Here is a 25,144-nt window from a genome sequence, read left to right as displayed (position 1 = left end):
GCTATTTCATAATTTTGCTCAGTGCAAATTACTGGGAAAATTGGTCGCAAATGCCAGTGTTTTGGTCGTAGTTTTGAGCCCTGACTCAAAACACCGACTCCGGAGACTTTGTGAATACAAGCCCAGGTCTAGGTCTCGGAGTTGTGTGTGCTTCGTACAATACCATTACAGGATTTGTCTGTCATTTAAAAAAAAAAAAGTTTTAAAATCGAAGGAATTGACTGGAACCCCAGTAAATGAACCAAAGTAAAGGAAGTCAATCACACCTTGAGAAGAGCCAGCGCCACGTTGAAGATGATGTTCAGGCCCTGGGGAAGGGAAGAAGATGATTATATTGTTGATTGTCACAGAACATATTCTCTACACACACACAGAGAGAGAGAGAGAAAGAGCTCGGGCCGTCACCCAAACACATCTGTCACACATCGGTGTAAGAAAAGGCATGGATCAAGGGTCATCTCATCAACGGCTTTACCCTTTAAAACGTCATGCCAATAAACCAGCAAATGTTAAGGTTTTCTCGTCATAGACTTAATAAAGGTTCAAATGATCTTCAACAACAAAGACTCCTTCTAATAAAGACTTATGAAACTGCCGCGCAGCTTTCGTGTTAAGAGCTAGGGAGGGGGAAAAAACACACTGAAAAACAATGACGTAATGATACATGTGACAGTGGAATACATGTGTGTTGCTATCAACCCATCTCTCTGACGTTGTACATTAAATCCGTGACATTATGTAGTCTGTATGTCTACACGCTAGACTGCCCTCTGGCGATAAAGAGGAAACGTTATGGTAACATTACACTTATGTTCATGGAAACTCTTGAAGTGAAACAAGATGGTCCCTCTCACAGACAGGTGGGGCTGCATCATGGCCACAGAGTGACAAGCAGATGGACGAATTAATGAATGACACACACAGAGACAGAGAGACAGAGGGAGAGGGGGAGAGAGAGAAATTGTAAGAAGGAGTAAGGGACAAGAGTCACAGACTAACAGATAGAGAAAGACAGAAGGAGAAAGCAAGAGTGTGACAGAGTGAGAAAGAGGGAGAGAGCTGGCGAAAAAGAGGAGTGAGGCAGAGCTAGTGAAACAGAAAGAGAGAGGGAGGGTGAGAGAGGATGAGAGCGAGTGGATGCTGAAGTCAGCTCCGCATGGGAACACCTGTCTCCATCGCTCCGACACCCCGTTCACATGGCAACACTGGGCTAAAAATATCTCCCCTGCTCTATAAATAACTGAGGAAAGGGCCTCTCTTTCTCCCTCTCTTCCCCTCCCCTTCCATCTCTCACTTTCTTTCTCAAAAGGCTCTAGGTGGCGCTGGGGTGTCAGGGAGTCAGCGAGAGAGAGATAGAGGGAGTGTGGTTTGTGGACTGAGTGAGTGTGTGTGTGGAGTGTGTGAGTGTGTGTGAGAATACAGTCTCACATGCAGCGTGCCAAACTGAGCTGGAGTCAAACTGAGTCAGCAAGTGTGAGAGGTTTTAACGTAGAGGAGAAACACACAGTCAGGCGCACTTGCACACACACCTCACACGACACACACAAACAAACAACTAGCACCACACACAGGAGCACACAATCAGAGGAGAGAGAGAGAGAGAGAGAGAGAGAGAGAGAGAGAAAGAGGAGTGAAAAGTGACAATGACAACAAAGAAATCAGATCGAGGCAGGGGTAAAGCCAAAAACAATAAGAAAGGGACACCACTTTAGAGAAAAACATTTAGAAATAAAGAGACAAGAGATATGGAGATGGAGAGAGAGAGAGAGATATTAGAGGGAGGCAGAGAGGAGAGAGAAGCAGATACTCATCACACGGCTCAATGGCTGAGAAACGCCAAGGAAACTATTAATTGTTCTGCTCGGGGGCCGAGAGAGGGTGGGAGAGAAGGAAGAAAGGAGAGAGGAGGAGAACAGGAAAAAGAGAGAATCACAGAGAGAGAGAGAGCAAGGGTGATGAAAAAGGGAGGAGGAGGAGAAGAAGTGAGACAATCACAGAGAAAGAGAGAAAGGTCACAGCGTCCCTTCTCTACTGTGGTACCAGGCCTACAGAAGGGCTGAGAAGAGAAGCAGGCAGAGAGTATACTACTATCTTGAAGAGCCTCTGGAGATTTTGATGGGGTTTATCGTGCTAGAATGGTGTTCTCACTTCTCATGGTCATTGTTGCTCCAGAGGAGACATTGGCTTTAAGGAGGTACAAAAAGGCGGGTGAATAGTGAAGAGTTGTTTAGAGTTGTTCAAAGCCCAGGGTGGTCGATGGAAGGGGGAGAATAAGGGTAAGTTCAGTGCTTACCAACAGCAGCTTGGGTTAGGAGTAGGGTTAGGGTGAGGCCCAGTGTTGGGGTTAACAGTAGGGTTAAGGTAAGAGCCAGTGTTGAAGTCAGGACTAGGAGTAGGACCAGTATTGGGTAAGTGTTGGCGTTAGGAGTAGTGCTAAAATGACCTTCAGTGTTGGGTCAACGCTGTCAAACTTCTTACCTCACACAGTAGCAGGTCGGTGATGTGGAAGACCATGCAGAGGGGGAACTTGGCGGTGAAGAGTGTGAGGAACCACTGAGACGCATACATGTGGGCCTCCAGGCTCAGCTCCTGGAAGTGGGACCACAGGTCTGGGAGCTGCTCCTAGAGATAGGACAAGGAGAGAGTTCATTGCACAGTACCGAGTGTACAAAACATTAAGAGCATGACAGACTGACCAGGTGAATGCTACGATCCCTTATTGATGTCACTTGCTGAATCAGTGTAGATGAAGGGGAGGAGACGGGTTAAAGGATTTCTTTTAAAGCCTTGAGACAATTGAGACATGGATTGTGTATATGTGCCATTCAGAGGGTGACTGGGCAAGACAAAAAGATTAAAGCGCTTTTGAACGGGGTATGATAGTAGGTGCCAGGCACATCGATTTGTGTCAAGAACTGCAACGCTACTGGGTTTTTCACGCTCAACAGTTTCCCGTGTGTATCTAGAATGGTCCACCACCCAAAGGACATCCAGCCAATTTGGGGGGGGAAAAAAAAAAAAAAACTGTTGGAAGCATTGTGGTCAACATGGGCCAGCATCCCTGTGGAACGCTTTCGACACCTTGTAGAGTAAATGCCCCGACACATTGAGGCTGTTCTGAGGGCAAAAGGGTAAGTAAGAGTATATCACATATAGAGAGGAAAAAGTACTATATGTCAGTCAATTAATCAATGAGAGAGAAGACAGAACAGAGAGAGAGAGATAAAGTTGGTCTTAAATGAAATGCCGAGCGTAGCTACGTCCGACTTTGGGATCAGATTTTAAACCTGATTTGATGCTTCATTATGATGGTTCCTAGGCAGCGCCAGTTACTAGGCTGTTACAGTCCTCATGGCAGTTCTAAACTTTGCGAGGCATGTCACTTTTCCCATCACATCGCAAAGTCCACGGTCCATCACTATGCATGCACATTTTCTTAAGCACAACTAGATAGATCCATAAAGAATGACATGGATGGACCCGTAAAGAATGACCTGGATGGATCCATAAAGAATGACCTGGATGGACCCGTAAAGAATGACCTGGATGGACCCGTAAAGAATGACCTGGATGGACCCGTAAAGAATGACCTGGATGGACCCGTAAAGAATGACCTGGATGGACCCGTAAAGAATGACCTGGATGGACCCGTAAAGAATGACCTGGATGGACACGTAAAGAATGACCTGGACGGACCCGTAAAGAATGACCTGGACAGACCCGTAAAGAATGAACTGGACGGACCCATAAAGAATGAACTGGATGGACCCATAAAGAATGAACTGGATGGACCGATAAAGAATGAACTGGATGGACCCATAAAGAATGAACTGGATGGACCCATAAAGAATGACCTGAATGGACCCATAAAGAATGAACTGGATGGACCTATAAAGAATTACTGTGGGAATAAATACTGCTGAAGGACAAAAACATTGCAATAATAGGCTAACACATTTTAAGACATATTTTCAAATGGTTGCTTAACGGAACTCCCAAAGTCCTCCAACCATACATTCTAAGCAATAATAGCCATGTGTGGTCAACGAGATGATCATTTCAGCACCGTTTGGATTGGGACAGCATGGGGACTTGTCTTGATAAATCAATGTCAGGTTTTTGTGTTCACTGAATCTCCATTTAGATATTTGGTTACAATTAGACAGTGAAAATGTTAGCTAGCTAAGTTGAGGTGCGTATTCATCATCATTAGTCTAGTTTGTTAATCTATTAGCAGGACTGATCAGAACATTTAGCTAGCATGTTATGTAGCGTAGTAGTCGATTATTTTACTCTTCACTCGCATAGTAGTCTAGGCCTGCTCCCCGACCAAAAGACTGTGACTTGTCATATAATCAATCAATGTGATTTTGTTTCACTGAATCTCTGTATATTTGGTTAATTGATCTCTGGTTGGGCAAATAAGTGGCGGTGCAACTCTATTTGTTTACTTATCTATCACTGATCAGAAACATTTAGCATGCTAATCATGCTAAGTGTGTGTTTGTCAGCTTTTGCGTGTGTGCGCACGTTTGTGTGTGTATGTATGTATGTGCAATCGTGCAGATTCGTGGACCAAACACTCCTTCATCAACTCAAACACAAAGCCAATAACACTTCAAAACCCAGCCCAGTGTGAAAATCTTGGGTGGAAATGTAACGAGGAAATGTAAGAAGAGCAGGGTTGGAGGAAACCGTGAGTACTTCCCAAATGACACACTATTCACAATATCAGGGGTAGGCAACCCTGGCCCTGGAGGGGCCGCGGGCACTTCGTTTTTTTATTGAACCGACCTGGAAGACCAGGTGTGTTGAATTTAGGCAAACCACTGAACTGATCAGTTAGCTCAGTTGGTCAGGTGTGGTGTCTAGTTGGAACAAAATCCTGCAGTACCTGCAGCACTCCAGGAACAGGGTTAGCTATCCTTGCCCTAAATAGTTGGATGCAGACACTCTTTGCTGTGAACACTGGCTTCCTTCCATCTGTATGCCAACCCTTAGCGATCAATGCTCATACTCCTTAGCCTTGGGTGCTTGTCAATACTAACCCATTGCAGCTTGGTGCTGAAAAAAGCCTACTTAAGAGGCTAAAGTGAATTTCCGTACAAAATTAAACTCCAATTCAATGCACTTACAAGAATAGAGTCAGTGTTCCTAATAAGGTGCATCGACCTTACTCAAATAAAAGTGAAGGTCACCTGGTAAAATAGTACTTTAATAAAAGTATTTGGTTTTAAATATACTGAAGTATCAAAAGTAAATGTAATTGCTAAAATATAAGTAGTAAAAGTGACCCCTCCTGTCTCAGCCTCCAGTATTTATGCTGCAGTAGTTTATGTGTCGGGGGGCTAGGGTCAGTTTGTTATATCTGGAGTACTTCTCCTGTCCTATTCGGTGTCCTGTGTGAATCTAAGTGTGCGTTCTCTAATTCTCTCCTTCTCTCTTTCTTTCTCTCTCTCGGAGGACCTGAGCCCTAGGACCATGCCCCAGGACTACCTGACATGATGACTCCTTGCTGTCCCCAGTCCACCTGGCCGTGCTGCTGCTCCAGTTTCAAATTTTCAACTGTTCTGCCTTATTATTATTCGACCATGCTGGTCATTTATGAACATTTGAACATCTTGGCCATGTTCTGTTATAATCTCCACCCGGCATAGCCAGAAGAGGACTGGCCACCCCACATAGCCTGGTTCCTCTCTAGGTTTCTTCCTAGGTTTTGGCCTTTCTAGGGAGTTTTTCCTAGCCACCGTGCTTCTACACCTGCGTTGCTTGCTGTTTGGGGTTTTAGGATGGGTTTCTGTACAACACTTTGAGATTTCAGCTGATGTACGAAGGGCTATATAAATAAATTTGATTTTGATTTGATAAATAATTTCAAATTCCTTATAATAAGCAAACCAGACTGCACCATTTTTGTGTTAAAAAAAAAAAGTATTTACGGAAAGCCAGAGGAACACTCCTACTCTCTGACATGGGTGTCAGGGAAAATGTATGGAGTAAAAATTACTTTATTTTCTTTAGGAATGTAGGGAAGCAAAAGTAAAAGTAGTCCAACAATTCTTTTTATTTTTAAGTACAGATACCCCATAAAACTACTTAAGTAGTACTTTAAAGTATTTTTTACTTAAGTACTTTACATCACTGTGCTGATGACGTGCGCACATACACACACACACACACACACACACACACACACTAAGATAAGAATGTTAACCTGAAGCAGTCGTTCTAGCTGGTAGAACTTGCAGTGCAGGTCCTCAAAGTTCTTCTTGTAGAGCTCCCTCAGGCCGTACTCATACATGATCTTCACCAGCACACAGAATGCCTGCTCCTCAGGCATCTACAGCCACAGGACAAACAGAACCAGAGGAGGGTTAGCTAGAATATGAAAAGCGGGATGACAGAAGATGTGTGAGAAACGGGAGCTCAAGTTGTTTCCTTCTATTCCTTGACTTATTTGATTTTAGAAATGTCAACGTAAAACAAGAAGAGGAGGTATACAGTGCCAGTCATTCAAGGTCTTTTCTTTATTTTTTTCAACTTTGTAGAATAATAGTGAAGACATCAATACTATGAAATAACACATATGGAATCATGTAGTAACCAAAAAGTGTTAAATAAAAATATATGTTATATTTTATATTCTTCAAAGTAGCCACCCTTTGCCTTGACAGCTTTGCACACTCTTGGCATTCTCTTTAACCAGCTTCACCTGGAATTACTTTCCAACAGTCTTGAAGGAGTTCCCACATATGCTGAGCACTTGTTGGCTACTTTTCCTTCAGTCTTGTGGTCCAACTCATGCCAAACCATCTCAATTGGGTTGAGTTTGGGTGATTGTGGAGGCCAGGTCATCTGATGCAGCACTCCATCACTCAGTAGCCCTTACACAGCCTGGAGGTGTGTTTTGGGTCATTGTCCTGTTGAAAAACAAATGACAGTCCCACTAAGCGCATACCAGACGGGATGGCGTATCGTTGCAGAATGCTGTGGTAGCCATGCTGGTTAAGTGTGCCTTGAATTCCACATAATTCACTGACAGTGTCACCAGCAAAGCACCAGCAAAGCACCCCCACACCATCACATCTACTCTTCCATGCTTCACGATGGGAACCACACATGCAGAGATCATCCGTTCACCTACTCTGCGTCCCACAAAGACACGGTGGTTGGAACCCCAAATCGCAAATTTGGACTCATCAGACCAAACGACAGATTTCCACCGGTTTAATATCCATTGCTCATGTTGTGGCCCAAGCAAGTCTCTTCTTATTATTATTGGTGTCCTTTAGTAGTGGTATCTTTGCAGCAATTCGACCATGAAGGCCTGATTCACGCATTCTCCTCTGAACAGTCAATGTTGAGATGTGTCTGTTACTTGAACACTGAAGCATTTATTTGGGCTGCAATTTCTAAGGCTGGTAACTCGAATGAATGTATCCTCTGCAACAAAGGTAAATCTGGGTCTTCCTTTCCTGTGGCTGTCCTCATGAGAGCCAGTTTCATCATAGCGCTTGATGGTTTTTGCGACTGCACTTCAAGAAATGTCAAAGTTCTTGAAATGTTCATGATTGACTGACCTTCATGTCTTAAAGTAATGATGGACTGTTGTTTCTCTTTGCTTATTTGAGCTGTTCTTGTCATAATATGGACTTGGTCTTTTACCAAATAGGGCTATCTTCTGTATGCCACCCCTACCTTGACACAACTGATTGGCTCAAACGCATTAAGGAACAAAATTCCACAAATTTTAAAAAGGCACACCTGTTAATTTAAATGCATTCCAGGTGACTACCTCATGAAGCTGGTTGAGAGAATGCCAAGAGTGTGCAAAGCGGTCATCAAGGCAAAGGGTGGCTACTTTGAAGAATCTCAAATATACAATATATTTTGATTTGTTTAACACGTTTTAGGTGATTACAATGTAGAAAATAGTAAAAAAAATAAATAAAAACCCTGGAATGAGTAGGCGTGTCCAAAATTTTGACTGGTACTGTAGTTAAGATAAATATAATGTCGACATTTAATCTCAAAGGCTTTTCTCAATAAACAATGCACTGCCACAAACATAAGTAGGATAAATTCTTGGTGGAATTTATTGTCACTTGAAAGTGTTGTCTGTCTGTGGATTAAAGAGGGACGTTTCCTCCAAACATTCTTTGTCCCACTTTTGAATAGTTGGGAGACTGTTGGAGCAAATGAGGAGAGTGAGAGAGGGACTTAAACAGAAAGGAGGATGAGGTGTGTGAGTAAGAGAAGCAAGGTGAGAATCTGGTGGGTTTGGAAAAAAAAGCCAGAAGGTGGGAGTGTCAGTGTGAAATACACGGGGTGTGATTATGTCCACCCCCCTCTTCAATGTGTGAGAGAGCGAGAGCAAAAGAGAGAATGTGCGTGAGAGAAATACACCCACCCACACAGAGCAGTGGGTATTTAATCTGGGTGACAGTGTGTGTGTCCTGGACTGAGACAGGCGCAGCCATTAATATTCCTGACACTTCCCCTGCCTCCCAAAGGGGATCTCCCCCCCCCTCCTCTCCCTCCATTTCTTCTTTATTACTCATCCTCTCTGCACTTGTCCCTCTCCACATTTCTCAATCCATCTCTTTCTCTCTCCCCCTCCTTCCCACCTCCCTCCCTCTCTCACGTCATCTCTACTTCACCCCTCTCTTTTTTCCAGTCATCCTCCTGTCAGATTTACTAGCCTGTTGTTTACCTATTCACTCCTCCCTCTGCTCAACCAAAACTTTCCTTCATTCCCTGTCCATTGTTCTCACTATCAGTCCTAATACAGGCTGTTAATAAGTGCACTAAGGATAAGTGCAATATTTTCACGGAGCCAATTCAACACTTAAAAAAAAATAATGTGTCTTTGTAGATTTTTGTTGCAACTGTTTGGGTAGACTTCAGTCTCAACTCATCTCTGTGGTTCCATAGACATTGTATTGACATTTGATCCCCCACATACATGCAGTAGTAGTACAGCAGCCAGGAAGGACTGTCCCTGACAGTAGCCAATCTCCTCATCGTAGACTGAATAGGCCTGGAACACAGAGCAGAGAGGGGACAACGTTAGGCAATAGGTACTTCATATCAAACAATGAACAAGAAACGGTGTGTGTGTGTGTGTGTGTGCGCGTGTGCGTGTCTTTGTATAGCATGCATGTAACATACTGAACAAGTTATTTGTAAAAATGTGACACTAAATGTTTACTGTAAATTCCCAAATCTCTGGCCTTCCTCAGGCATTTCAGTGTTTCAGAAAGAAAGTCCTTTTGACATGTTAAGGTGTTCCGTTTGTTGTTTGTGTTTTCAATTTGCTCAACCTGTGCAGTTTCACAGTTCTAGACAAAAACAGAGTATACGAAACATTAAGAATGCCTTAATAATATTGAGTTGCACCCCCCTCCTTTGCCCTCAGAACAGCCTCAATTTGTCGGAGCATGGACTCTACAAGGTGTCGAAAGCGTTCCACAGGGATGCTGGCCCATGTTGACTAATTGTTAACATGTTGTGTCAAGTTGGCTGGCTGTCCTTTGGGTGGTGGACCATTTTTCATATACACGGGAAATGTGAAAAACCCAGAAGCGTTGCAGTTCTTGACACAAACTGGTGCGCCTGGCACCTACTCCCATACCCCATTCCAAGGCACTTAAATATTTTGTCTTGCCCATTCACACTCTGAATGGCACACATACACAATCCATGTCTCAATTGTCTCAATGATTAAACATCCTTCTTTAACCTGCCTCCTCCCATAATCAACATTTTCAAATGAATAGATTTGGTAGACATTGCCATTATTTTGACCTACCCACAGTTCATTGGAAGAAGAAGTGTAAAGTAACATACTGTGCCTTCAAAAAGTACACACCCCTCGACTCCTTCCACATTTTGTTGTGTTATAACGTGGGATGTAATTTTTTGCCAACGATTTACACAAAATACTCAAAATGTCAAAGTGTACGAAAAATTCAAAAATGTGTAAAACAAAATATGAAAAATAAACACTAATATATCTGGATTTCATAAGTATTCCACCCCATGAGTTAATACATGTTAGAATCACCTTTGACAGCGATAACAGCTGTGAGTCTTTCTGGGTAAGACTAAGAGCCTTGCACAGCTGGATTGTACAATATCAAGAAACATTCTTTAAAAAGATATTCAAGCTATGTCAAGTTGGTTGTCGATCATTGCTAGACAGCCCTTTTCAAGTCTTGCCATAGATTTAAGCCGATTTAATTCAAAACTGTAACTAGGCCACTCAGGAAAATTCAATGTAGTCTTGGTAAGCAACTCCAGTGTATATTTGGACATGTGTTTTAGGTTATTGTCCTGCTGAAAGGTGAATGTGTCTCCCAGTGTCTGCTGTAAGGCAGACTGAACCCAGTTTTCCTCTAGGACTTTAACTGTGCTTAGCTCTATTCCGTTTGTTTTTATTCTTAAACTCCCTAGTACTTGCCAAGCAGACAAGCATACTCATAACATGATGCAGCCACCACTATGCTTGAAAATATAAAGAGTGGTACTCAGTGATGTATTGGATTTGCCAATACGTAAGTCTTTATATTTAATTTATTTGACACAGGATGCATGTTTTGGAATATTTTCATTCTGTACATGCTTTCTTTTCACTCTGTCAACTATGTTAGTATTGTGTAGTAACTACAATGTTGTTGATCCTCAGTTATCTTCTATCACAGAAATTAAACTAACTGTTTTAAAGTAACAATTGGCCTCATGGTGAAATCTCTGAGCGGTTTCCTTCCACTCCGGAAACTGAGTTATTAAGGATGCCTGTATCGTTGTAGTGACTATGTGTATAGATACACCATCCAAAGTGTAATTAATATTAATCACCATGCTCAAAGGGATATTCAATATCTGCTTTAAAATTATTCTTTTTTTACCCATCTACCAAAACGTGCCCTTCTTTGTGAGGCATCCCTGTACTTTGTGGTTGAATCTGTGTTTGAAATTCACTGCTAGACTGAGGGAACTTACATATAATTGTATGAGTGGTGTGCAGAGATGAGGTAGTCCTTCAAAAAATCATGTTAAACACTATTATTGCACACAGAGAGTTCATGCAACTTATATGACTTAAGCACATTTTTACACCTGAACATTTGTTTCACAACCAATGTGAAACAAGTCAAGGGGTGTGAATAGTTTCTGAAGGCACTGTAGTCTATTAGAAAGGTAATGGTACTATATGTTGGCGATGTAGAGAGAATGTTGCTGTTGTAAAGCTACTTTTCTGCAATATACATTTTTCCATTAGGCTAATTTCCAGCAATTCAACACAGTTTGGGATGGAGCTGAGAGACAATTAAGCAGTTTTGAAGCTAATTTCCTGCAATTCTATGCATTTTGCCATGGTTTATGTTGTGTTCCTCTGCTCAAACATACAATCAACGTGCTCTGAATGACTTTTTTGTGTGTTTTTTGTGTGTGATTCTCCCCGACTGTCTAGCTTTTATTTGATTGTTAATTCTCAAAGATATTATTTTTTTAAATATATACAGTGCATTCGGGAAGTGTTGACTTTTTCAACATTTTGTTACGTTACACCCTTATTCTAAAATGGATCAAATAAAATATGACAAAGCAGAGCCAGGCTCTGGCTGGGCCACTCAAGGACATTCAGAAACATGTCCAGAAGCCACTCCTGCGTTGTATTGCCTGTGTGCTTAGGGTCATTGTCCTGTTGGAAGGTGAACCGTCGCCCCAGCCTGAGGTCCGGAAGGCACTGGAGCAGGTTTTCATCTTGGATCGCTCTGTACTTTGCTCTGTTCATCTTTCCCTTGATCCTGATGAGTCTCTCACCTGCTGAAAAATCACCACAGCATGATGCTGCCACCACCATGCTTCACCAAAGGGATGGTGCCAAGTTTCCTTCAGATGTTCAATCTTGGTTTCATCAGACCAGAGAATCTTGTTTCTCATGGTCAGAGTCCTTAAGGCGCCTTTTGGCAAACTCCAAGCGGGCTGTCACGGGCCTTTTACTGAGGAGTGGCTTCCGTCTGGCCACTCCACTATAAAGGCCTGATTGGTTGAGTGCTGCAGAGATGGTTGTCCTTCTGGAAGGTTCTCCCATCTCCACAGAGGAACTCTGGAGCTTTGTCAGAGTGAGCATCGCGTTATTGGTCACCTCCCTGAGCAAGACCCTTCACCCCAGATTGCTCAGTTTGACTGGGCAGCCAGCTCTAGGAAGAGTCTTGGTAGTTCCAAACTTCTTCATTTAAGAATAATGGAGGGCACTGTGTTCTTGGGGACCTTCAATGCTGCAGACATTTTTTGGTACCCTTCCACAGATCTGTGCCTCGTCACAATCCTGTCATGGAGCTCTACGGACAATCCCTTTGACCTCATGGCTTGGTTTTTGCTCTGACATGCACTGTCAACTGTAGGACCTTATATAGACAGGTGTGCCATTCCAAATCATGTCCAATCAATTGAATTTACCACAGGTGGACTCCAATCAAGTTGTAAAAACATCTCAAGAATGATATCACTCCAGTGTAAATTGCTAAATTGTAATTACTTCGCCACTATTGGCCTACTTATTGCCTTACCTCCTTACTTCATTTGCACACACTGTATACAGATTTTTCTATTGTGTTATTGACTGTACGATTGTTTATCCCATGTGTAACTGTGTTGTTTTTGTTGCACTGCTTTGCTTTATCTTGGCCAGGTCGCAGTTGTAAATGAGAACTTGTTCTCAACTGGCCTCCCTGGTTAATAAACAAAATAAAGATCAATGGAAACAGGAGGCACCTGAGATTAATTTCAAGTCTCATAGCAACAGATCTGAATACTTATGTAAATAAGGTACTTTATTTTTTATTTTTAATACATTTGCAAACATTTCTAAAAACCCGTTTTCCCTTTATCATTATGGGGTATTGTGTGTAGATTGATGAGGAACATGTTTTATTTAATCAATTTGAGAGTAAGGCTGTAACGTAACAAAATATGGAAAAAGTCAAGGGGTCTGAATACTTTCCGAATGCACTGCATACATTTAAATATATATTTTCTGCATGCTTTCTATCTGGTTTTGGTCGTTTAAGTTGATAGTGAAACTGTTCTTCCATCTCAAATTAATATTTAGACGGCCCACCTAAGAATTTTATATACAGACAAAAATACCTAGAATTATCTCCATTGACTGTAATTTCAGCCATATTAACCGGATAGTTGGATTTTGGCAATGAAGTCTTATCTTCCCCCCCCCCCAGTCAGATGAACAGGAACAGCTAGCATGCCAACTGTTCCTTCAGACTACCAGTCATTGCGCTAACACTAGTTAGCATTGGCTCGTGAAACTACCTCTAACCTACTGGACACAGAGAAAGAAACATAAAAATGTTATCCAAGATCGTATTATGTGGCAGCTAGCGATAATAAATAATATATATATATTTTTTTTTATAAACAAAATCAGACCCCCTGCAGTACCCAGTTCAAAATTCTCTGGCCTAGACTATATATTATAACCAGCTGTCACACTGATAATACATGTTGAGTTGGGAGATGAACAGCATAGAAAGCATATTTCCTGAGGAGACTGTCTCGGCCCTCCCGTTTCTTGCTGAAACCCTTTCGGGACTGTCTTTGCCTGAGCGACTTTAATCTGGCTGTGCCAATCAAGAGATGGAAAGCTACGCAAAGCCCTGTTTTCAAAGGGCAGATTTAACAACAGAGGGAGAAGGGGGGGGGGGGGGGGGGGGGCAGAGAGAGATGGCTCCCTGCACAAGTCTTCTTAAAAGAACAGCAGTCGGCGTAACACCCTCATAAAATCTATTGTCATCTTTTACTGTAGGGAAAGACGACAATATGTACTTAGGTTACATCTCATAACACTCTATTCTACAAAATAGTGCACTACTATTTGACTTTTCTGCCCTACTAGTGCATACATTAGACTTCACTCGAACCCTCTGTCCTAAGGGGTCTACATAACCATGTCCTAAGCGTGACATAATGGAATACAAAAGCTGCTACGTAACTACCTGGCTTGTGACTCGTACCATCAAAGGGCCCGATTCAGAATTGAGATAAGCATTCATTGATGTCAATTGGAGCCTTGCACGAAAATTGAAGTTGAGCAACCATACCTATCTAAAGTTAGAACACCGCTCGTAGTGAATAAAGGGTTGCCGTCAGTTGTCATCATGACCATTCATGCCATGTAGTGTCATAATTATTGGCGTTAACGGCTAACCTTAACAAAATGGATTGAAATCGACATTTCCATGCATCTTGCTTGCTGTAACAAGCTTTACAAGGGTATCTTGAATCGCCCTCCATTGCTTTTAATATGAAAATGAAATATGGGCTTTTCACCAATTTAATTGGTTTTCTGTTTGGCAAAGAATTCACATGAAAGTATAATTACATTTTAGTCATTAGCAGACAACCTTATCCAGAGCGACTTAGAGGAGTAATTAGAGCTTAGAGCCTTGCTCAAGGGCACATCAACAGATTGTTCACCTTGTAAGCTCGAGGATTCGAACCAGCAACCTTTCGGTTACTGGCCCAGCGCTCTTAACCGCTACGCTTAACTGCCACCCCCGGAGCTATACCTCGCCAGGCTGTCTCGGGACTGAGAAAAGTTTGATGGAGTGTCCCCATTCAGCTCGCTTTGCCGTGGCTTGAAGGATGTACAGTGCTCGATGGATGGGGTGGCCGTGAATAGACGACATCCCTATTTGTCAGTCGGACTAATTTTTTTTATTTATTTAACTAGGCAAGTCAGTTCAGAACAAATTCTTATATACAATGATGGCCTAGGAACAGTGGGTACAACCAATCACGTGATGGGAGAATGCTGGAGAATTTGACCTCATGTTCACATTGTCACCCTGTTGTTTCCTCTATACCTGGGCCTGTACTCATAAAACGTGCTGATCTACGATCAGTTTTAGCCTTTTAGATCGTAATGAGTTACATTTTTTGGGACATGGGGGGGGGGGGGGGGGGGGGGGGGGGGGGGGGGGGGGGGGGGGGGGGGGGGGGGGGCTGTAGTACAGCCTGCAGCTGCTTTTTTTTTTTCTTCCATACTCGCCCTGACCCCAATCCTTCACAAGGACATCACAGGTACATTGAACTCACCTAAAATAAAACACTTTAGGAAGAAAATGGGAGACAAAAGTGTGTCTCTACAGGATGTAGCCAACCTTATCAAGAGGCAATCTACATGTATTTGCATACAAATGAGAGCCTGGCACTCAACTGGCCTAGATGGTAACAGAGGATGATGAGGCTTTCTGACACTCAACATTTGCTCCACAGCATGCTTCTGTGTTGTCTGAAAAACGACATGTGGGACACACGTAGCTTCATTCTGGACTCGTAAAAACATACATTGGATTTGTGTAGCTTGTTTCCGAACTCTAAAAGCAAGTCACAAAGTCCGCTACCGCATCTGTGCGTCCCAATATGTTTTACTATGGCAACTTGGTGTGCACAGTATTGTGTGGTTTGTGTTTGCTTGTACATTTCAGTTTATAATTTATAGTTCTGCGCAGACCTGGGTTCAAATAGTATTTGAAATCTTTCAAATACATTGAGAGTAAGATCTAGCCTGCTTGAAAAGCTGAATGAATGGGGTTTGCAGTTTGGGGACTTTTCTATTGGTCCATTAAGCAAGTCAAGCTCAATCAAGCACAGATTAAGTATTTGCAATGATTTTCAATAGTATTTGAACCCAGGTCTGGGTCTGTGTACTTATTTATTCGTATCCAAGTTTAACATACAAGGTAAGCTGTTAGCTGCTCTGGCGAGTGATCCTGGATACATTTAGTGGTACAGAAACATCGAAACAGGTATCCCCACCCACTGGCCTGACTCATACACATATCCTTCCTGTCTCCTCTTCACTACCAAACCCTAAGAAAACAACAAAATACAGAAAAGATCCACAAACAAATCATTTTTTTTTTTTTAAAGAGTGCCATCCATCCGTACCTTACAGATCTTGTAAAGGGAATCCTGCCCGTCTCCATCAGTGTCTTTGAAGTAGTCGTGAGCGGGGAACGTCCGGTGGATGTCTCTGGTGATTACTCCGTCCTGGGCAGAGTCCTGCAACACACAACACAAGGACTGTTTTATGCCTTTATACGCTTAAGGCTACATTCACCTACCACATAAGAAATAGAACTCGGTGTGACCCCACAAACCGCTTTACACAGATGCACGTGCACCACACATTCGCATGTACGAAGAAAGGCACGGCTTCCATTGGTGTCAAAGCAGATCAGCTTCAACAGACTAGCGAGCTGTTCCAGTCATTCAGTAGAGACAACCAGAATCATAGTCAAAGAGAGGAACTTTGACTATTGGACACAATTTATCTAAAATCAACCATATCGCGTGTGTTATTCAAATATCTACAGTACGCACAAGGAAAACATCCTCTGAGGAACAACCTGAGCGAGCAAGAGAGAAAGAGAGAGAGAGGGAGCGGACCAAGGAGGAGAAAGAGAGAGATAATTATATTTTCAGGTTTTCAGAACATTTGCTGTGTGAGCGTCGCCCGGTGGTGTCCCATTCCACTCAGCTGCTGCAGCTTGGGCTTCTAATCTGCAGCGCAGCACTTCCTCCAGGATGACTGGCGGCCTGGCATTTTCACACTACCCACTGTGAGCTGCAGATAAAACAGGCCCCGGCACCCTGACGGCTCTGACTGCTGTGCCTGTGTGTTTGTGAGATAGACTGTGCGCTTATACACGTGCGTGTGACAGAGTGCGCGAGAAAGAACGAGGAAAATATACTGTCGTTCTCATTCGCTCTCTCTGTAGCTCACTTGTGTACCACAGAAGACGGACTGCCAGACAGGCCAGCCTTTGCAGGTTTGAGAGGCGCGCGAGTCAAAACAAATGTGCAGATTGACGTTCATTGTCATGAGTCTTGCCCCGGAGGCAGAACGGAGCGGTTTCTGCTAGATGGGCTAGCTACAAAGTCAATATCGTACAAATTCATTTTTATGGGTTGAGCTTTTTGGTATTCATTTAAGGTTAGGGCAAGGCATTAGGGTTAGCAGTATGGTTAAGGTTTAAAATCAGATTTCATGACTTCGTGGCTGTGCCAGCTAGTGACCACTCTGCAGAGCTGCCTCCAGTATATGAGTCATCTCAATAAATGCCAACCTGCAACAAATGCACTGAAGTAAATGACACTCAATTGTGTGTAATGGAGTTAAAGTGAAGTGGAGGAAGGGCACTGCTGACTGCGCGTTTTTCGATTCCCTCGTTCTCCATCTCCAACAGAAAGCGTATTTATTTGGGCTTGATCTCCCTCTCCCCCTAGCTCTTTGTTAGAAGTGGGGAATTGGGGGTCTTTTTCAATCAAAGCCGGTCTCCAGCATTTCCAGGATGAGGTACAATTTCCCCAAATGATATGATTAAAGAACAATTTTATATTAACATACCCTTGAGTTTCCTTTTGTGTCTCACTAAGTGTTCAGCTAAATACATTAATTCAATAATTCCTTCTTCCAGTGGGAAAAGAACGATATTTCAGACAATTCTCAGAGGCCCAGTCATAGCAGGGTTGGATTTCATAAGACTCTGGGCCATGATTTGCAGTGACTATATTGAGCCTTTAAGAGCCAATGGAGTCACAGCAGGCCAACAGGTCAAATGTCAAACGGTTGTCAGCAGCGGTGCCACAGGGGAACATTCGGTCTTCACCCCCCTCATCATGGGAAAAAAACAACAGAGAAACTGTATCAACCCAATAGGACTGGGCACAGCCTGGCATCACCAACAGACAGGCTAAAATTAAATTCAGCTCACATTAGGTAGATGTTGCCCATAACCCCAGACCGATAATCAGAATACAGCCTAATGAAGCCTTATAATACATTATAACAGTTCATACATGTTTATGCCAAGTTCTAAAGTATTGTATGATACCTGCAGGCTTTAAGTAAAGTGTTGCTCAAGGAGTACTGGGTTAGGACACTGCTGTGTTTCAGCTGTTTCTGCCCAGCTAATGCTAATTGGATGTGTGTAGCTAGTAGCTTTTTCCATATATCGGGCCAATACGCTAAGAACAGTTTAGGGGGCAACTGATTCATTTCATTTCAGGAAGCAAACAACGACAGACAGTTGAAGGGCTTGACTGTCGCTGCCAGCCTGGCACACAACAACCTGTAACGCTTTAACGAGATTGGACACGAGGAGGGGGAGGTATGACAATGCATTATGGGTAAGTTGGAACTAAACATTTGATATGCTTTCATTACAAGCGCAAACACCAAAGAGATGATAATAATATGAGCGTAATAATAGCGTAGATACTAGCATGCACATGTACTCGCATGCACATGAAACATACAAGCACTCTGTCGCTCAACAACCCACCCTCCCACGCCACTATTTAAGCAGTCCAATAATTAAACAAAGTGCAGCACCATGACAACATCAATCTGGGTCTGGAGGAATCTCGTTGACAGGGCCAGTTGTAAACAGTTTGATTAAATTAACGGTGCATGTCACTACTAATTAAAAGCGTCATTAGTCAACTAATGGCAGTAAATAAGGCTACAGTAGGTCTCCTCTCTCTGAGTCACTCTTCAGATGAGCTACCCCCTCCGATACAAAGTCCTTGGTGTCTCTGAATCTGTGCCACTGGCTTGTCATCCCTGCACTCGAAGAAAGGGAGCGATAAAAGGGAGAGCCGTCAGGATGTGGTGAGGCTGGATTCGGGTGCGTGCACACTTGTGCATTGGTCAAATGATATTGGCAATGCGTGCTTGCCTGCGTACAATATACATGTGAGATGTGTGGGCATATATTATGTATGTGTATGTGCACGCTCACATGAGAGCATGCACGAGTGTGTGCACCAAGGATTTAAACACGCACACTAGATCACTGAAAGGGGGCCAATGTTTTGAAGGCAGCGCGCCTCCATCTTGGCATTCCCTCACCATTGTCAACATTTTTTGGAAGCTCTAAATATGCATTTATTAATGTATATATTTATTTTAGCCACAAGTATTCTATTACAGACCCCTTAATATAATGAACTAGGCAAGTCTTAACTGACTTGCCTAGTTAAATAAAAGGTTAAATAAAAACTGCTTACTTTTAAATGGTATTACGTGAGCTAAAGATAAAAAAATAAGAAATGAAAACATATATTTAGAAAATTCCTTCAAATACAATTTCTGGAAAGTTCTAATATTACTGTCCCCACTATAACAAAAATACATGTCATGTTGTCCTTGAAACATGTAATTGAAATACTGCAGGATCCCATTCATTCCAATGGAGGACTGCTCCTACTGGGGAGTGTCAAGATGGCCGACCAGTGGCTTCAAAGCCTCTCACTGGCTAATACATAGCATCAGCAATCCAGGGTTTATATGCATCATTGGTGTGCACGTGTGTGTTCTTCATCACTTCAAAAGAGGGGGCCATTTTCCTGAAGCTGCTTAGTGCAGGACTTATTTAATTAGTCGATTCAAAGGGCTTGGAGTCGGGCCTTTGTCTAAATGATCCGTGGGTCGGCGGAACGTACAGTAGAACGCAGGTGGTGGTGCTACCGATCCGCTTCCGTCATACTTGCACTGGATACTGTACTGGATGGTTATGGTAGGAACACTTTGTGGCACTATGGGTGACCTAGATTTACCAGGGGCTCAAAGACAACCCCTCCCCCACACAATCTTATCATAAAGAGAACATTCAGGTTTCTCGAGACACAGACACACACACTAACACCCCCTTCCACCCACTCGTCATAACAGTTTCACACAAGGTCAGAAGCCCAACGAACCACATTACGCTACATTACATAATAAATATGCAGGAATTTAAAAATCATTAACTGAGGCAGGATAAGATCAGTGGTGTGTGTGTGTGTGAGAGAGAGAGTGAGACTCATGCCGTCTTGCTAGTCCCTTTGGAGTAACTGTCTGGAGTGGGGGGCAGACAGTGACAGAAAAGGAGACAGAAACAAAAAAGAGAAAGAGAGAGAGGAAGAGCTCTTCTAATTGCAGCTCGGGGGCCTGTTGGCAAGACAAGGCATTACTCAGCCTCACCGAGCAACACAGGCAGGTAACCCATTTACCACCCCGAAATAAAAAGTGCTGATTTTGCCAAGTCAAGCACCGCCCTCTGCCTCGCAGCTAACACCTCCACACCCATCGCCTCATTCCCCGACAAGCTCACTCTGTAACCAGAGCCGGTGGTAAGTCAGTCGGGTGCAAACCTCAAGTGCCGCTAGCACCTCAGGCCAGATGCGCCGGGGAATTGGGTACTACAGCAGCAGGGTAAATTGAGGTCAGCACCAGTAAAAGGCGATGCTGATATTATAGTGTGTGAACAATGTGTTCCCCGCAAGATAAAGGCAGGGAATTATGCTCAACTAAAACACGATTAAGATGCGGTAAATAAATACGAGCCAAATGCTGCCCTGAGGATGGCTGGGTTGTGTTGTGTGTCTGAGAAGGACAGTAATCGAAGCTGCGATCCTGGCGCAGTCACTAGTTAATTATACAACGACTGAGACCTTGATCTGCCCCCCACCATCTCTCCAGCGCTCTCTTTTAGTCCATCGCTTACTCAATTACTCCTCTTCTCTCTTTCTGTGTGTATGAAAATTAATCTCATCTGTGCGCAGCATCGTAAACCCCATGGTTCCTGACAAACAGGCTTCATAAATAAGCTTAGGGAGCAGGGGGGCTCTAAATGGTCATTTAGTGACAAACATCTGTGAAAGAAACCTGCCTAGTACAAACAGAAGACACTGTTTTTTCCACTGGCGCAATTGCTACGGCTAATCCGATGCTAGCCCTCTCAGTTTGCTCTATGGGTTGACGGCTCAAGCCCTGCTGGTTGGCTGGCCGAGACCCGGTTAACAAGGCACCGCTGGCCCCTGTCAGATTTCCCCCGGTCACAAGAGAAAGATAAAACCGATGACCTTCAAGCCCATTGATCTGAGGCCGGCTCACCTCTGTGGCACACCGGGGGATCACTTCGAGCACTGCTGGAAGGTTCCACACAGGCTGTTGTGGTTGGGGATAATTATGCCACATATGGGACAGAGGTCTGTGTTGCTATCCTCTTGTCTAGTTTAAAGCCCAATCTTGATAATCGTTCCGGTCGTTGCACGATGACGTTCTATTGAGCCAAGATATGCTAGTACTGAAATACAACAACAAAAATGTGCAACGGTTGAGGGTTCCCGAGGGAATGGAAATCAACGTCATAGAAAGGCCCATATAAGTTGGTCGGGATGGGTTTTATGCAAATATGTCAAATTTGTCAAACTATGAAAAAGGTTACTCATCAGAGAGTAAACATGTTCGCGTCAGTGGAGAAGGCAACGAGAATCGCTTAACCATGGACATGCTTACATGTGGCCACACAGGACCGCGTTCAGTAAAGCGTACTTCCAAGCAGAGCAGTCAGAACCTGGGTCGAGCCCTAATTACATAAACAATGTTTATGTAATAAGGGTTTCAGATCCATTGCTGGGAGGCAGCGATGCCTCTAAACCCCAAGAGCCGGGACTGCTGGGATGTGTGTGGAGGCTCAGATAGGAGATCAAGCCGTCAGAGCCCATTAAGCCCGACGTGACAGCCAGTCCAATCAGCGTGGCAAGAGATCCCGGCTGACAAGCGCTGCTAGCCTCCTGCCTAGCGACTCGGAGAGAGAGCAACAGTAAGCCAGACAGCTAGCTGCATTGTGCATATGAGACAGCTCCCCCTACTCTGGGCTGAAGTGGATGCATTGCACATTAGACGCAGCGGGAATTAATCCATTAGTTCCTAGGATGTCACCTGGTTAGTGTGGGTCTGGTTATCAGACCCGTGCACAAGTTTCAATGAGCAAGCGCGACTAGCTTGCCCTGCGCATCGGTAAACACTTTGGAACGAAATGGCCGGACAGACCGCTGATGTGTGCGGGGTAAGGTCTTCTCCGCCCAACGCATGTTCCATTTAACTAAGCTCGTTTCTAGAACTTTCCAGAAGGTTCTCAGTAGTGTTGTAGCCTGACGGTGCATGGGATGGAACATTGACCGGGAGTCTCTTGGAGCCTGGTCGACGTGTGTGACTGAGGCAGAAAGACGGGGCATGCCTTCACCCATCTTCATCCCAGGCTGAGGGGATCAGCGCCGTCACCAGCAGGCCACCCTGCCGCGCCGTGACCCAGATCACTGGAGATGCCAAAGCGCTCATCTCCCTCCCCCCCGAGGGGAGAGAGCGAGGGCGGTGTAGTGCAGCGGCTCAGATGAACAGGCAGCACGCCGTGTCAGAGAGCATGTCTGTCTGAGGACTAAACCTTGGCACGCCTCCAAGGAGAGGACCCTTCTCGGTCATGGTCGTGACGGAGGGGCTGGATATAAAGCAGACATTGATCCATAACTGGTTGTGGGAAGTCATGAGGTACCGTCATGCTTATTACCGCCCAGATGAGACGACGAGTTAAAACGTTCGATCACGTTAAGTGTGTATCTATGTTCTCTCATTCTCCCTTATTCACTCCCCTCTTTTCAGTTCATCAACTGTCCCTTTAGGGGTTGTGCGTCAACGGTGTAAAACAAAGGTGTCCCATTTTCTTTCCCCAATTTAAAGGCTGGCAATACCGTTACGGTTAATCACACTGTCAAAAGGAAAATATCCAAGGACAATGTGATACTGAATACTATGGTAGGCATTTACCTCTGGCCAAACCTCTGGAGGAGACCTGCAGCATAGAGAGACTGAGGGAGGCTGCCGCTGTGCTCAGGGCAGGCAGGGTGAGAGAGACGGAGGCTGAGAGAGAAGAGTAGAGCCAGATGATTGACAAAGGATATTATCTGGCCCATTTCTCCCCTGGGTGAAATCTAGCACTTCAAAGCAGCCCATAATTGAAATGTAAAAACAGCTGCATTCTTAGCCTGATCACACAGTCCAACCTTGAGGAAGAGCAACCAAATAAAAAGGTGAGAGGGGGATGGAGGTGGGTGAGAGAAGAGGAAGAGGGGAGGGAGGGAAGGAAGGAGAGGTGGGGTCGGGTGCCTTTTAAGCCTTGCCAGTGTAGACAGATTTATTTCGTTTATGCATTATGCATGTGTGGCGCTGCGTGTGATCATGCTGACGGCTTGTTATTAAGTGTGTCGTGGGGAGAAAACACACAGCGCGTCAACAGACCTCACACACGCAACCGCTTCGAACTTAGTCAATACTAGCATTGCGCGAGAGAGAGAGCGATCGCTTTCTTCACTGCTTGGAGTGCCCCAGCCGCCATAAACCATGCGCCAACACGTAACATCGCTCCTGACACCTGGATCACCACCATGTCTCATTTGTCATCCCCAGGCCACCGTAATATATTCCGCTAATATTCAGACAATGGCAGTCAGTTAATTAAAAATCAAGTCCCTCGGCGACCTTTGTCCTTTTGTCGAGGCTAGGATTTTTTTTGGGGGGGGGGGGCGTCCCTTAGGGGGTACAACAGCTGGCCGTCTTGACAGATTGCAAACTCATCTGTCGCAGTGTTGTCATTGTGGTTTTAATGGCCAATGAGTGGCGATGCATTCTAATTTGTCCGGGACTGTAGGCTTATTCCAAGTGGAGTGCACTTGGCACCAACTCTGCAGAGTGAAGCAGGGTGCTGGAGCAGGATAGGAGTGGGGCCAGCCTGGTGGTACAGGATAAAGTGCATCCCCCGGCTCCTGACATTTCTATATTTGTGTTTATACCGGAGGACATGGATTGTGTTCTTTCTTTCCTCACCATCAGGGCTCGGACTGAGCTTTTCCCTGGCGAGGGACAGTCTGGGGGGCAAGCTAATTGAGCGAGGTGGACAGCACTTCTGGTGAGCTGGGGGTAAAGCTGCGAGGTTGGATGGGTTTATTAGAGTGTGTGTGTGTGTGTGAGCATCTGGTGTCAGTGTCTCAGTTCACCTCTCTGACCCGGCTGTGGAAGCCAACATGAGAACACAGTGTACTCCACCATGCTCCAGTACAGGCACATACCACAAGGTGAAGGTTTCAAAGCACACTCGACAAGGAAGCCCGAAGGAGACCCTACTGTGCCAAAGTATAATAATCTTAAATCATTATTTACAGCACTTACAACATGACATAGTGGGGCAAAAAAGTATTTAGTCAGCCACCAATTGTGCAAGTTCTCCCACTTAAAAAGATGAGAGAAGCCTGTAATTTTCATCATAGGTACACTTCAACTATGACAGACAAAATGAGGAAAACAAATCCAGAAAATTACATTGTAGGATTTTTAATGAATTTATTTGCAAATTATGGTGGAAAATAAGTATTTGGTCAATAACAAAAGTTCATCTCAATACTTTGTTATATACCCTTTGTTGGCAATGACAGAGGTCAAACGTTTTCTGTAAGTCTTCACAAGGTTTTCACACACTGTTGCTGGTATTTTGGCCCATGCAGATCTCCTCTAGAGCAGTGATGTTTTGGGGCTGTTGCTGGGCAACACAGACTTTCAACTCCCTCCAAATATTTTCTATGGGGTTGAGATCTGGAGACTGGCTAGGCCACTCCAGGACCTTGAAATGCTTCTTACGAAGCCACTCCTTCGTTGCCCGGGCGGTGTGTTTGGGATCATTGTCATGCTGAAAGACCCAGCCACGTTTCATCTTCAATGCCCTTGCTGATGGAAGGCGGTTTCCACCCCCATGCTTCACAGTAGGAATGGTGTTCTTGGATGCAACTCAGCATTCTCTGTCCTCCAAACACGACGAGTTTAGTTTTTACCAAAAAGTTATATTTTGGTTTCATCTGACCATATGACATTCTCCCAATCTTCTTCTGGATCATCCAAATGCTCTCTAGCAAACTTCAGACGGGCCTGGACATGTACTGGCTTAAGCAGGGGGACAACGTCTGGCACTGCAGGATTTGAGTCCCTGGCGGCGTAGTGTGTTACTCATGGTAGGCTTTGTTACTTTGGTCCCAGCTCTCTGCAGGTCATTCACTAGGTCCCCCCGTGTGGTTCTTGGATTTTTACTCACCGTTCTTGTGATCATTTTGACCCCATGGGGTGAGATCGTGCGTGGAGCCCCATAGGAAGATTATCAGTGGTCTTGTATGTCTTCCATTTCCTAATAATTGCTCCCGCAGTTGATTTCTTCAAACCAAGCTGCTTACCTATTGCAGA

The 25,144-nt window shown here is 44.2% G+C and overlaps 1 protein-coding gene across 3 annotated transcripts in view; it reads right to left on the bottom strand.

The window, feature by feature from the left end:
- LOC110524085 (rab GTPase-activating protein 1-like) overlaps window positions 1–25,144 on the bottom strand; it is a 172,305-nt gene that overhangs the window by 34,166 nt on the left and 112,995 nt on the right. For all 3 annotated transcript variants that reach the window (XM_036977902.1, XM_036977903.1, XM_036977904.1), the window contains exons 14-18: window positions 15,979–16,092; window positions 8,966–9,040; window positions 6,215–6,340; window positions 2,479–2,622; window positions 267–308 (exon numbers count right to left, since the gene is read on the bottom strand). In XM_036977902.1, the coding sequence (XP_036833797.1) occupies window positions 267–308; window positions 2,479–2,622; window positions 6,215–6,340; window positions 8,966–9,040; window positions 15,979–16,092 (501 nt within the window). The remainder of the gene's footprint in view (window positions 1–266; window positions 309–2,478; window positions 2,623–6,214; window positions 6,341–8,965; window positions 9,041–15,978; window positions 16,093–25,144) is intronic.

This window comes from Oncorhynchus mykiss, chromosome 5 (genome assembly GCF_013265735.2).
Source record: "Oncorhynchus mykiss isolate Arlee chromosome 5, USDA_OmykA_1.1, whole genome shotgun sequence".
Classification (NCBI taxonomy): Eukaryota; Metazoa; Chordata; class Actinopteri; order Salmoniformes; family Salmonidae; genus Oncorhynchus; species Oncorhynchus mykiss.
This window is presented reverse-complemented; position numbering and strand designations above follow the sequence as displayed.